The 14073-nt window shown below is 37.3% G+C and overlaps 2 protein-coding genes across 2 annotated transcripts in view; one reads left to right on the top strand and one right to left on the bottom strand.

The window, feature by feature from the left end:
- LOC111950982 (mitochondrial import receptor subunit TOM40B) overlaps window positions 1-11324 on the bottom strand; it is a 32681-nt gene extending 21357 nt beyond the window's left edge. The window contains 4 exon segments of the mRNA XM_070434677.1: window positions 2900-2992; window positions 3257-3324; window positions 9482-9675; window positions 11103-11324. Coding sequence (XP_070290778.1) covers window positions 2900-2992; window positions 3257-3324; window positions 9482-9675; window positions 11103-11257 — 510 coding nt within the window. The 5' untranslated portion in view covers window positions 11258-11324.
- An 11-nt stretch (window positions 11325-11335) lies between these two features.
- Window positions 11336-14073, top strand: part of ufc1 (ubiquitin-fold modifier conjugating enzyme 1) — a 21199-nt gene continuing 18461 nt past the window's right edge. Inside the window, exons 1-2 of the mRNA XM_023968805.2 lie at window positions 11336-11617; window positions 13328-13395. Of these exons, the coding sequence (XP_023824573.1) occupies window positions 11495-11617; window positions 13328-13395 (191 nt within the window). The 5' untranslated portion in view covers window positions 11336-11494. The remainder of the gene's footprint in view (window positions 11618-13327; window positions 13396-14073) is intronic.

Genomic DNA, 14073 nt, shown 5'->3' with positions numbered 1-14073 from the left:
ACAATGTTTGAATGTTCCCCACCTTAATACAATGTTTTAAATGTTCCCACCTTAATACAATGTTGAATGTTCCCCACCTTAATACAATGTTGAATGTTCCCACCTTAATACATGATGAATGTTCCCCACCTTAATACAATGTTAAATGTTTTCCCCACCTTAATACAATGTTAAATGTTCCCCACCTTAATACAATGTTGAATGTTCCCCAGCTTAATACATGTTAAATGTTCCCACCTTAAATACAATGTTAAATGTTCCCACCTTAATACAATGATGAATGTTCCCCACCTTAATACAATGATGAATGTTCCCCACCTTAATACAATGATGAATGTTCCCCACCTTAATACAATGATGAATGGTTCCCCACCTTAATACAATGTTGAATGTTCCCCACCTTAATACAATGATGAATGTTCCCCACCCTTAATACAATGTTGAATGTTCCCCACCTTAATACAATGTTGAATGTTCCCCACCTTAATACAATGATGAATGTTCCCCACCTTAATACAAATGATGAATGTTCCCCACCTTAATACAATGTTGAATGTTCCCCACCTTAATACAATGATGAATGTTCCCACCTTAATACAATGTTGAATGTTCCCCACCTTAATACAATGTTGAATGTTCCCCACCTTAATACAATGTTGAATGTTCCCCACCTTAATACACATGTTGAATGTTCCCCACCTTAATACAATGTTGAATGTTCCCCACCTTATACAATGATGAATGTTCCCCACCTTAATACAATGTTGAATTTCCACCTTAAGACATGTTTGAATGTTCCCCACCTTAATACAATGTTGAATGTTCCCCACCTTAATACAATGTTGAATGTTCCCCACCTTAATACAATGTTGAATGTTCCCCACCTGTAATACAATGTTGAATGTTCCCCACCTTAATACAATGTTGAATGTTCCACACCTTAATACAATGTTGAATGTTCCCCACCTTAATACAATGTTGAAATGTTCCCCACCTTAATACACATGTTTGGCCGGGAATGTTCCCCACCCTTAATACCAAGTTGAATGTTCCCCACCTTAATACAATGATGAATGTTCCCCACCTTAATCAATGTTGAATGTCCCCACCTTAATACGATGATGAATGTTCCCCACCTTAATACAATGATGAATGTTCCCCACCTAATACAATTGTTAAATGTTTCCCCACCTTATACAATGATGAATGTTCCCCACCCTTAATACAATGTTGAATGTTCCCCACCTTAATACAATGTTAAATTCCCCACCTTAAACAATGTTGAATGTTCCCCACCTTAATACAATGATGAATGTTTCCCACCTTAATACAATGTTGAATGTTCCCCACCTTAATACAATGTTGAATGTTCCCCACCTTAATACAATGATGAATGTTCCCACCTCGAATACAATGGATGAATGTTCCCCACCTTAATACAATGATGAATGTTCCCCACCTGAATACAATGTTAAATGGTTCCCCACACTTATACAAATGATGCCATAAATGTATCTCCCACCTTAATGCAATGTTGAATTGTCCCCCATTGTATTAAGGTGGGGAACATTCAACATTGTATTAAGGTGGGGAACATTCAACATTGTATTAAGGTGGGGAACATTTAACATTGTATTAAGGTGGGGAACAYTCAACATTGTATTAAGGTGGGGAACATTCATCATTGTGTAACAAGAAATAACTAGCAGTTCTATTAAGCTCCAGCATCTAGAATAGATCGGTCCACAAGTAGTATAGTAGTAGTAGTAGTATAGTAGTAATAGTATAGTAGTAGTAGTAGTATCGTACAGTAGTAACCGTGTGGTAGTAGTAATAGTATAGTAGTCGTAGTATAGCATAGTAGCAATGGTATAGTGGTAGTAGTAATGGTATCGTAGTAATAGTACAGTGGTAGTAGTGATAGTGTGGTGGTAGTAGTGATAGTGTGGTGGTAGTAGTAATAGTATAGTAGTTGCAGTAGCATGGTAGTAGTAGTATAGAAGTAGTAGTAATAGCATAGTAGTAGCAGTAATAGTATAGTAGCTGTAGTATAGCATAGTAGTAATAGTATAGTATGGTAGTAGTAGTGGTGCTATAGTAGTAGTGGTGCTATAGTAGTAGTGGTAATAGTATAGTGGTAGTGGCAATAGTATAGTGGTAGTGGTAATAGTATAGTGGTAGTAGTAATAGTAGTAGCAGAAGTAGTAATAGCTCCAGCAGCTAGAATTGATCCGTCCACAGTTCAACTGTGGGAACATGGTGGCCGTCAACACCAGACAACACAACGAGATGGCCACTACTAGAAGAGATTACCTCTACAACTAAAGCTGGTAAATGAATCATTAGCAGTACTCACTGCTAAAGTGGATACATATTCAACTAAAGTGGAAAGTCTGGAGAAGACAGCCAAATGGGACAGAGGTGCGACTCCATGACCTGGAAACAGTACTAAGTTGGAAGGGATGATCAACCTCCTAAAAGAGGAATGGAAGGGATGATCAACCTCCTAAAAGAGGAATGGAAGGGATGATCAACCTCCTAAAAGAGGAATGGAAGGGATGATCAACCTCCTAAAAGAGAAATGGAATCACTCGATAATCAGTCGCTTAAATTCAATGTGAGGGTCATAGGTAGATAGGTAGACAAGTAGGTAGACAGGTAGACAAGTAGGTAGACAAGTAGGTAGACAAGTAGGTAGACAAGTAGACAGGAAGAAAAGTAGTCTAGAGGACAGGTAGATAGGTAGACAAGTAGGTAGACAAGTGGGTAGACAGGTAGTTAGACAGGTAGGTAGACAGGTAGATAGGTAGTTCAGAGGACAGACAGGTAGTTAGACAGGTAGGTAGACAAGTAGATAGGTAGTTCAGAGGACAGGCAGACAGGTAGTTAGGTGACTAACCGTATCTTTGCCGTGGCTGTCAGACTGACGGTGCTCCACATGGAAGCGGTACTGAGACGGACTCACTGCACTGAGGTGGAAGGTATGACTGGCCTGGCACAGACACACACACACACACACACACACACACACACACACACACACACACACANACCAACGCACACACAAACACACACAGACACACGCACAGACAGAAACACGCACGCACAAACACACATACAGACACACGCATACAGACAATTCAATTAATTACACAGAGAATCAAAATCATAAACATGGGGTGAGAAGTGTGTGTGATAGTGTAGTATTCAATACCATGTATTATCATCATTATTATGTACTACTATTACTACTAACTTTGAAGAAGCTGCTGAGGGTTTTGTTGACCATCATCTTTACTCCCTCAATCTGCTGTGGGAACACATCTAGAGAGAGAGAGAGAGAGATTAGGACACATGGTCTCTGCAGCATGGTGTTAGTAGTAGTATTAGTAATAGTAGTTATGGTAGTAATAGTAATAGTAAAAGTATAGTAGCAATAGTAGAAGTATAGTAGTAGTAATAGCATAGTAGTAGAAGTAGCAGTATAATAGTGGTAGTAGCAGTAGTAGTAATAGTACTATTATAGTAGTAGTAGTAGTGTAGTAGTAGTAGTAGTAGTAGTAGTAGTAATAGTAGTTATGGTAGTAATAGTAATAGTAAAAGTATAGTAGCAATAGTAGAAGTATAGTAGTAGTAATAGCATAGCAGTAGAAGTAGCAATAGTAGTATAATAGTGGTAGTAGCAGTAGTAGTAATAGTACTATTATAGTAGTAGTAGTAGTATAGTAGTAGTAGTAGTAGTAGTAATAGCAATAGCATAGTGGTAAAATAATTCGTATTATGGTAGTAGTAGTAGCAGCGGTAATAGTATAGTAGTAGTATAGCAGCAGTAGTATGGTGCTAGAAGTAGTAATAGTATAGTAGTAATAGTGGTAGTAGTAGCAATATTAACAGCAGTAATAGTAATAGTATCGTAGCAATATTAGTAGTATAGTATTAGTAGTAGTAGTAAAAGTAGAAGCAATAGTAGTAGTAGTGACAGTGGTAATAATAATAACAATAGTAGTATAGTAGTAGTAATAGTAGCAGTAGCAAAAGTAGTAGYAGTAGCAGTAGTAGTAATAGTATACTAGTMATAGCAATAGTAGTATAKCAGTGGTAGTATAGTAGAAGAGGTAATAGTAGCAGTAGTAGTAGTAATAGAATAGTAGTAGAGGTAGTAATAGTAGTAGTAGTATAGTAGTAKTAGCAGCAGTATAGTAGTAGAAGTAGTAGTARAAGTAATAGTAGKTATATCATAGTAGTAATAGTAGCAGTAATAATAGTATAGTAGCAATAGTAGTGGTATAGTGGTAATAGTAGCAATACAAGTAGTATAGCAGTAATATTAGCAGCATAGTAATAGTAGTAGCATAGTAGTAGTAGTAATAGTAATACCAGTATAGTAGTAGTAGCAGTAGTAATGGTAGTATTAGTATAGTGGTAGTAGCAGCAATAGTAGTAATAGTAATAGTAGTAGCAGTATAGTAGTAGTATCGTAGTAGTAGTTGTAGTAGTAACACTAGTAGTAGTAGTAGTGATATTATAGCAACAATAGTAGCAGTATAGCAGTAATAGTAGCAGTATAGCAGTAATAGTAGCAGTGGTAATAGCAGTAGTATGGTAGTAGTAGTAGTATAGTATTAGAAGAAGTGATAGTACAGTAGCAGTAGTAATAGTAGAGGCAATAGTGTAGTAGTAGTAGTAGTAGTAGTAGTAGTAGTAGTATAGTAGTGGTAGTAGCAACAGTAGTAACAGTAATAGTAGCCATGCTAACCATGTGTATGTGACAAATAAAATTTGATTTGATTTAGTAGTAGTAGTAGCATTAGTAGTGGTTGTATTAGTATAGTAGCAGTAAATTGTATGGTAGTGGCAGTATATTAGAATTAGTAATAGTATAGTAGTAGTATAGTAGTAGTAATAGTAATACCATAGTAGTAAAATAAGTAGTGTTAGTAATAGTAGTATAGTAGTAGAAGTAGTAGATGCAGTATAGTAGCAGTGGTAGTAGTAGTAGTGGTAGTATAGTAGTAGTAATAATATCATTGTATACTAGTAGTAGTATAGCTGTAATAGTAGCAGTATAGTAGTATAGTAGTAGTAGTAATTGTAGTAATAATATAGTGGACGCAGTAATAGTATAGTAGCAGTAGTAGTAGTAGTAATAGTAGTAGCAATAGTGTAGTTGTGGTAGTAGTAGTAATAGTAGTAGAGAACTAGAAGAAGTGATATTATAGTAGTAGTAGCAATAGTGTAGTAGYAGTAGTATAGTAGTAGTAGTATAGTAGTAGTAGTAGTAGTAGCAATAKTAGTAATAGTAATAGCAGAAGAAGTAAAGAAATAGTAGTAGTAGTAGTATAGTAGTAGTATAACAGTAGTAGTAGTAGTATAGTAGGAATAGTAATAGTAGCAGCAGTAGTAATAGTATAGTGGTAGAAGTACTAATAGTAGTAGTAGTAGTATAGTAGTAGTATAACAGTAGTAGTATTAGTATAGTAGAAATAGTACTAGTAGCAGCAGTAGTAATAGTATAGTAGTAGAAGTAGTAATAGTAGTAGCAACAGTGTAGTGGTGGTGGTATAGTAGTAGTAGTAGTATARTGGTAGTAGTAGTATAGTGGTAGTAGTAGTATAGTGGTAGTGGTAGTATAGTAGTAGTTGTAGTTATAGTATGGTTGTGGAAGTAGTAATAGTATTGCAGTAGTAATAGTATAGTAGTAGCAATAGTGTAGTAGTAGTAGTAGTAGTAGTAATAGTAGTAGTAGTAATAATAGTAGAGAACTAGAAGTAGTGGTAGTATAGTAGTAGAAGTAATAGTAGTAGCAATAGTCTAGCTGTGGTAGTATAGTAGCAGTAGTGGTAGCAATAGTAGTAATAGTAATAGTAGAAGAAGTAAAGTAGTATAACAGTAATAGTAGTAGTATAGTAGTAATAGTAATATTAGCAGCATTAGTAATAGTATAGTAGTAGAAGTAGTAATAGTAGTAGCAATAGTGTAGTAGTGGTAGTGGTATAGCAGTAGTAGTAGACATATAGTAGTAGTAGTAGTTATAGTATAGTTGTAGAAGTAGTAATAGTATTGCAATAGTAGTAATAGTAGTAGCAATAGTGTAGCGGTATATTAGTATTAGTATTACAGTGTAATAGTAATACTAGTACAGCGGAAGTAATATTAATAGTAGTATTAATTTATAGCACAGTAGTAGTGATAAACAATAGTACTATTTAGTAGTGAATTAATAATAGCACAGTAAGAGTGATAACAATAGTACATATTGTAGTAGTATTTAATAATAGCACCAGTAGTAGTTGATAACAATAGTTAATATTGTAGTGTATTAATAATAGCAACAGAGTTAGTGATAACAAATAGTATATTTAGTAGAGTATTAAGTAAATAGCACAGTAAAGTATTGAATAACATAGTAAATATTTAGTAGTATAAATAATACACAGTATAGTCATAGATATGTAAAAATAGTAATATTTGTATTTAGTATCTAATAATAGCACAGTAGTAGTGATAAACAATAGTAATATTGTAGTAGTAATTAATAATACACAGTAGTAGTGATAAACAATAGTAATATTGTAGTAGTATTAATAATAGACAGTAGTAGTGATAACAATAGTAATATTGTAGTAGTATTAATAATAGCACAGTAGTAGTGATAACAATAGTAATTGTTAGTATATTATAATAGCACAGTAGTAGTGATAACAATAGTAAATATTGTAGTAGTATTAATAATAGCACAGTAAGCTAGTGATAACAATAGGTAATATTGTAGTAGTATTAATAATAGCAACAGTAGTAGTGATAACATAAGTAATATTGTAGTAGTATTAATAATAGCACAGTAGTAGTGATAACAATAGTAATATTGTTAGTAGTATTAATATAGCACAGTAGTAGTGAAACAATAGTAATATTGTGTAGTATTAATAATATAGCACAGTAGTAGTGATCAAAATCGTAATATTTAGTAGTATTAATAATAGCACAGTAGTAGTGATAACAATAGTAATTTGTAGTAGTGTATAATAGCACAGTAGTAAGTGATAACAATAGTAATATTTGTAGTAGTATTAATAATAGCACAGTAGTAGTGATAACAATAGTAATATTATAGTAGTATTAAATTAGCACAGTAGTAAGTGATAACAATAGTAATTATGTATGTAGTAGTTAAGTATAATAGCACGTAGTAGTTGATAAACAATAGTAATATTATAGTAGTATTAATAATAGCACAGTAGTAGTGATAACAAGAGTAATATTGTAGTAGTAGTAATACTAGTAAAGTTGCCGTAGTAATAATAGTAATAGTATAGTAGTAGTAATAACAGCGGTAATATGATAGTAGTATTAATAATAGTAGTAACATTATTGTGGTGGTAATAATAGTAGTAGTAATAGTATAGTAGTAGTAATAATAATAGTAGTAGTGGTGATAGTAGTAGTAGTAATCATATAGTAGTAGTAATAGTAATCATATAGTAGTAGTAATAATAGTAATATTGTAGTAGTAGTAATAATAGTAGTAATATCATAGTAGCCATAATAATAGTAATAGTAGTAATGTTATAGTAGTAGTAACAATAGCAGTAGTAATAGTATAGTGGTAGGGATAATAATAATAGTAGTGGTGGTGGTAGTAGTAGTAGTAATATTATAGTAGTAGTGATAATAGTAATAGCAGTAGCAATAGTATAGTCATAGTAGTAATACTAGTATAGTAGCAGTAGTAATATTATAGTAGTATTAGTAGTCATAGTATAGTAGTATAGTGGTGGTGGTAATATTATAGTAGTAGTAATAGTAGTAGTAGTAGTAATGGCAGTAGTAGTATTAGTAGTAATATGGCAGGAGTAGTAATAGTATAGTAGGAGTAGGAGTGACAATAGTATAGTAGTAGTAATAGTAGTAGTAGTAGTGGTGGTAGTATAGTAATAGCATATTAGTAGTAATAGTAGTAGTGGTAATAGTATAGTAGTAGTAATAGTAGTAGTGGCAGTAGTATAGTAACAGTAGTAGTGGTAATAGTATAGTAGTAGTAATAGTAGTAGTGGCAGTAGTAGTAGTATAGTAAAAGTAGTAGTAATAGGATTACTAGTATTAGCAATAGTATAATAGTAGTAGCAGTAGTGTAAGAATATGTTGAAGATAAATACGCAACACAGAGTTTGAGAGGATGAGAGGACGAGAGTACTAAACTAAATATAGTACTAATGGTCAATAGGGAATTGTCAATGTAAGTATGAGTTGGATCTCAGTTCAAAAGCAGTTTAGAATCAGTGGGATGTCACTCCTGACCTCAGAGATACGTGTGCTACGTTTACTACGTTCTGTACATTGAGTCAGGGGCAGGATACTTGTTATTTGGCCATTGGCCAAGTTGTACTGTAAGGTCTTCTGATTGGTTAACCCCAGGCTAGGGTGTGGGGTTAAAAATGACATCCTGTTCCTTTTTTCTGTGGAGAAACGCTGAGGACAGGGGAGACTGAACATCTGAACATCTACCTCCCAGCATAACATCGTGATTTGTCCTTCTCAAATAAACACATTTTTCTCACCCTGATTTGCTTTGGAGTTTGTGTTATTATTGAAGAATAACATAAATTGCTAACAGTAATAGTAGTATAGTAATAGTATAGCAGTAGTAGCAGTAGTATATCAGTAGTAGTAGTATCAGTAGTGTGGTAGTAATAGTAGTATTAATAGTATAGTAGTGGTAGCAATAGTGGTATTTATAGTATAGTGGTAGTAGCAGTGTAGTAGTGGYAGTATTAGTGGCAGTACTATTATAGTATTAGTATAGTGGTAGTAGTAATCATATAGCGGTGGTAATATCAATAGTATAGTAGCGCAATTATATACGTAGTAATAKTATAGTAGTAGTAGTACTAGTATAGTAGTGGTAATAGTAATAGTATAGTAGTAGTAATAATAGTAGTAGCAGTAGTAGTAGTAGTAGTAGTAGTTATAGTACAGTAGTAGTAGCAGCATAGTAGTAATAGTATAGTAGTAGTAATAATAGTAGTAGTTACAGTATAGTAGTAGTAGCAGTAGTAGTAGTAGTAGTAGTAGTTATAGTAGTAGTTACAGTATAGTAGTAGTAGTATAGTAGATGTAATAGTGGTAGTAATAATAGTAGTAGTTACAGTATAGTAGTAGTAGTAGTAGTAGTAGTAGTATTAGTAGTAGTAGTTATAGTAGTAGTATAGTAGTAGTTACAGCATAGTAGTAGTGGTATAGTGGATGTAATAGTAGTAGTAATAATAGTAGTAGTAATAGTATAATAGCAGTAGTGATAGTATAGTAGTAGTAGTACTAGTATAGTGGTGGTAATAGTAATAGTATAGTAGTGGTAATAATAGTAGTAGTAGTAGTAGTAGTAGTTATAGTACAGTAGTAGTAGCAGTATAGTAGTAATAGTATAGTAGAGGTGATAGTAGTAGTAATAATAGTAGTAGTAGTATAGTAGTAGTAATATTACCCTTGCACGAGTGATGCAGGGCATGGAAGCTCCCGGGGTTGGGGAGGCGTCCGTCCTTCCTCTCCCAGCGAGGGGGCGTATCCCAGTGAGGAAGGGGTGTGTCCCACTGGGGATGGGGTGTGTCCGAGGAGAAAGGCCAGTTCTGACGGCCCGCACCAGCCAAGGCCAGAACACTGCCCATGAGGGCTCCACACCTACACACACACACACACAGTCTTGTACAAGTAACCTTGTGGGGACACAATTCACTCCAATTCAATATCCTATTTTCCCTAACCTGTACCCTAACCCTAAAACTAACCCGAACACTAATTCTAACCTTAACCCTAAACCCCCTAGAAATAGCATTTGACCTTGTGGGGACTAACAAAATGTCCCCAGTTGGTAAATTTTTTGTTCATTTACTATTCTTCTGGTCCCCACAAGTATAGTTAAACACGTCCAGCGATAACACACACACACACACACACACACACACCAGAAACACACACCAGGACACACACACAACCTCAGGTCTTTATCTACCTGTATAAACAGACAGCCAATGATCATTGCCCTCCCCAAGGCATCAACATTGGCCTATTACTGGGCAGTTAAAGCCAATTTAAGCTTGACCCGAAAATGTGGTCAGGGGCTTCGTATAGAGGGTGTGACGCAATTGTGGATCCACCAGAGGCACGCAGAGGCCAAATTTAGCTCCGTACCGCATCACTGTGCAGCTAACACATTTTGTAACAATGCGGAGGGCTCCGTATAGCTCTGAATTGACATGATTGGTTGAAGGTAGGTGGGGCGGGAGATCCTGTATAAACACAATCTCACTTCCTTGACAACTTTTTTGTTCTTCTTCCCCCACTTCCTTGACAACTTGCTTCACAACAGGTCTACTCAACAGCTCTGCGCTGCTCCTCGAAGCACAAGGAGTATGAATGCCCTKACATCTGCAGAGGCCGTGTCACTGTAAATGCTGCACGGCCACTGCAGACGTCGATTTGACCAGGTAGAGCCTTTTATAATAGATCATTTTGACTGGTTAAAACATCATGCACTTAGAACAAACATTTATACAAAACTCATGCATTTGTTATAGAAATTGTATTATATAGCCACATACATCAGCAGGTAATGTCAGTATGGCATAATATAGGTGGTATTATAGGGTAGAGAGCAGGTATCCAGTATACTAAAGCCCTTAAATTCATAATATAGGTTGTATTATAGCGTAGAGAGCAGGCATCCAGTAGACTAAAGCCCTTTAAATTCATAATATAGGTTGTATTATAGGGTAGAGAGCAGGCATCCAGTAGACTACAGCCCTTAAATTAAAATCTTAACCTCAAAGCCAGTTCCAGTTTTCAGGATTTATTTAGACGTGGGGCAACAGGTGGATGCAATTAATTCCCCCGTAGAACAGAAAACTAGCAGTAGCTCGGACCTCCTAGGGTAAGATTTATATACCCCTGGACAAGAGGTTCTGCTCTGAAGGCTCCTTCACCGAGCAGTTTCTGTGACCTTACTAGTACTGTCAAAGTATAACGTTAGTAGCTTGTAGCTAGGCTGTCATAGCGAGGCTACATCATATAAACACACACCATCTCTCTCTATCTGCCGTCCTACTTACGTCCGATGCGACGAGCCGGAGGAACGGAGAGTAGAGATACAAAAGGAGCCGAAACAGATTAAGGTTTTGGGGAGGATGGGGATGCTGAGTGCCGAGGACCACCTCCAAAAGATGTGCAACCGCAACTTCATTCCCCAGAATGTCCGCAGGCACATACTTCCCTCTAAAAACACGGACCAAGTAGTTTGGTACCGACAACGTGTTTTTATTTACATCTCAGAAACGCCCAGATTTGTGTTTTAAACAGTGGTAACGGGGTTGTTTAGACGGTCTCGTTATTGTATACACCAAATAGTATTTTTCTGAGCACTGGGCCGGTGTTATTTTAAATCTGTCCATTTTCTCTCTCACTCCATCCGTGACGTCAGCGTTCTTTTCTCTTCCAGAGCACGATGGCGGACGACGCGACTCGGAAGGCTGTGTCGGAGATCCCGCTGCTCAAGACTAACTCCGGTCCCCGGGACAAGGAACTCTGGGTGCAGCGGCTCCGAGAGGAGTACCTGGCCCTCATCAAGGTAGGACCCGGACGGGAAAAAGACAGGGGCCGGTAATACAGAACTCCGAAGCCGAACAGGAGAGCTTCTAGCTAACTAAAGACGTGTCACTCACTGACAGTTCACCCGCTGGAGCTGAGCAATCCACCCAGCTACTAACTAACTAGCTGCCAACTACCCACTGGGCACAGACCTCAGTTCGTCTACTTTTGATTTACACTTTAGTTGTTAACTCGTTTAGTGATAACATCGTTGACTTCTAATCTTGCAAGATCACATTGTCAATCGAAAGTGTTAGAATTGCAAAAAAGGCGATATAGCTAGCCAGCTTACTGAAGACGATAACGCTATAGCTAGCCAGTCTACTGAAGACATAACGCTTATAGCTAGCCTGCTCCTAACCTTAAGACATAACGCTAAGCTGCAGCAGTCTACTGAAGACATAAACGCTATTAAGCCAGTCTACTGAAGACATAACGCTATAGCTAGACCTGCCATCTGAGAAGCATAACGCTATAGCTAGCCTAGTCTACTGAAGACACTAACGCTATTAGCTAGCCTGCCTACTGAAGACATAACGCTCTATAGCTAGCCAGTCTACTGAAGAAGTATAATCGCACGTAATAAGCTAGCCAGTCCTACTGAAGACATAACGCTATAGCTAGCCATGCTCTACTGAAGGAACATAACGTCTATAGCTAAGCCAGGTCTGACTGAAGACATAACGCTATACTAGCCTGCGCCCTTACTGAAGACAAAACGCTATAGCTAGATCAGCGCTACTACTGAAGAATCTAGAAGCCTACCTCCCAGCCTTCAATAACACCTATCTGTGATGAGACATGAACGCATATACGTGTCTAGTCCAGTTCGTGACTGAGAGAACATAACGCTATAAGCGTAGCCTGCCTACTCGAAGACAGTAACGCGTAGAGCTAGCCAGGGTCTGCGTGACTATGAAGACAGCTACTTATAGGTCTAGCCTTGCCATATGAAGACAGAAACGCTTATAGCGTAGCCAGTCTACTGAGAACATACGCTTATCCGATTCTTAGACCGTGAGCCCAGGTCTACTGAAACATGAACCGCCTGTGTCTTAGCGTAGCCGAGTCTTCTACCTTGAAGACATAAGCGCATTCAAGCTTAAGCTGATGCCTACTCAGACATCAAACGCTAACTAGGCTAGCCTCTGACCCTGATCTGAAGAAGAAACTATATAGCGTGAGCCTGACGACTAGATCAACACTACTCTGTGAAGACATAACGCTATAGTCTTAGCCTGCCGTACATTGAAAACAGAACGCTATAGCTTAGCCGAGTCTACATGAGAGAGCGAGTCTCTACAGCTATAGCTGCCTGGCGCTACTGAAAGAGCCTACTACTCCTGATCTTAAGTCCTGCTTTGGCTTCCTGAGCGTGAAGACAGAACGCAATCATAATAACATAAGCCAGTTAAGTCTAGAACGAAGGACACAGATAACGCAATATGAGCATCGCGAGCCCTTACTTGAAGACAAGCAACGCTATAAGCTAGCCTGCCTACTGAAGACATAACGCTATAGCTAGCCAGTCTACTGAAGACATAACGCTATAGCTAGCCTGCCTACTGAAGACAGAATGCTATAGTTAGTCTGCAGAGTCATTTGGCTACCTTGAAGGCGTTATTTTTCTCACACTATATGAACTCTGCTGTTTGGATGGTGTTTACAATATGTTGTTTGTTGTTGACAGTATGTGGAGAACAACAAGACGGCAGACAACGACTGGTTCCGCCTGGAGTCCAACAAGGAGGGAACCAGGTCTGACACACACACACACACACTGGTGTTGTCACGATACCAGCATTTTTTCTTTGTTACCAGGTTTAATATCAAAATACTCGATACCACAACGATACCATCACTATACTCGATACCACAAGGATACCGTCACAATACTCGATACCACAATGATACCATCACAATACTTGATCCTCCTAGACGTTCCCACTTCACAATAACAACACTTACAGTTGACCGGGGCAGCTCTAGCAGGGCAGACATTTTAGGAACTGACTTTTTGGAAAGGTGGCATCCTATGACGGTGCCACGTTGATAGTCAATGAACTCTAAAGTACGGGCCATTTCACAKACAATGTTTGTCTATGGAGATTGCATGGCTGTGTGCTCGATTTTATACACCAGTCAGCAATGGGTGTGGCTGAAATAGAATCCACTAATTTGAAGGGGTGTCCACATATACTTTTGGCCACRTAGTGTYTCTGCCTCACCTCTCCTTCTTCACCGAACCAACGGACTCCGTTTGGAGTTATGGTCAAAAACAAAGTTCTAGGTTAGTAAATKGATGTTAGCTTCAGCTGTATACTAGAAAGGGAAGTTAGCCTACAAAGCTGGAAGYTACCGGTATCTTCTTGCATTGTAAAGTGATGAAGCCTGTATGGACATTGTTTTGCGAACGGTAATTTACAGTTTCAACAT

The sequence above is a fragment of the Salvelinus sp. IW2-2015 genome, linkage group LG23 (assembly GCF_002910315.2).
Source record: "Salvelinus sp. IW2-2015 linkage group LG23, ASM291031v2, whole genome shotgun sequence".
Lineage (NCBI taxonomy): Eukaryota > Metazoa > Chordata > Actinopteri > Salmoniformes > Salmonidae > Salvelinus > Salvelinus sp. IW2-2015.
Note: the sequence above shows the minus strand (reverse complement) of the source record. Positions and strands in the feature narration are given on the sequence as shown.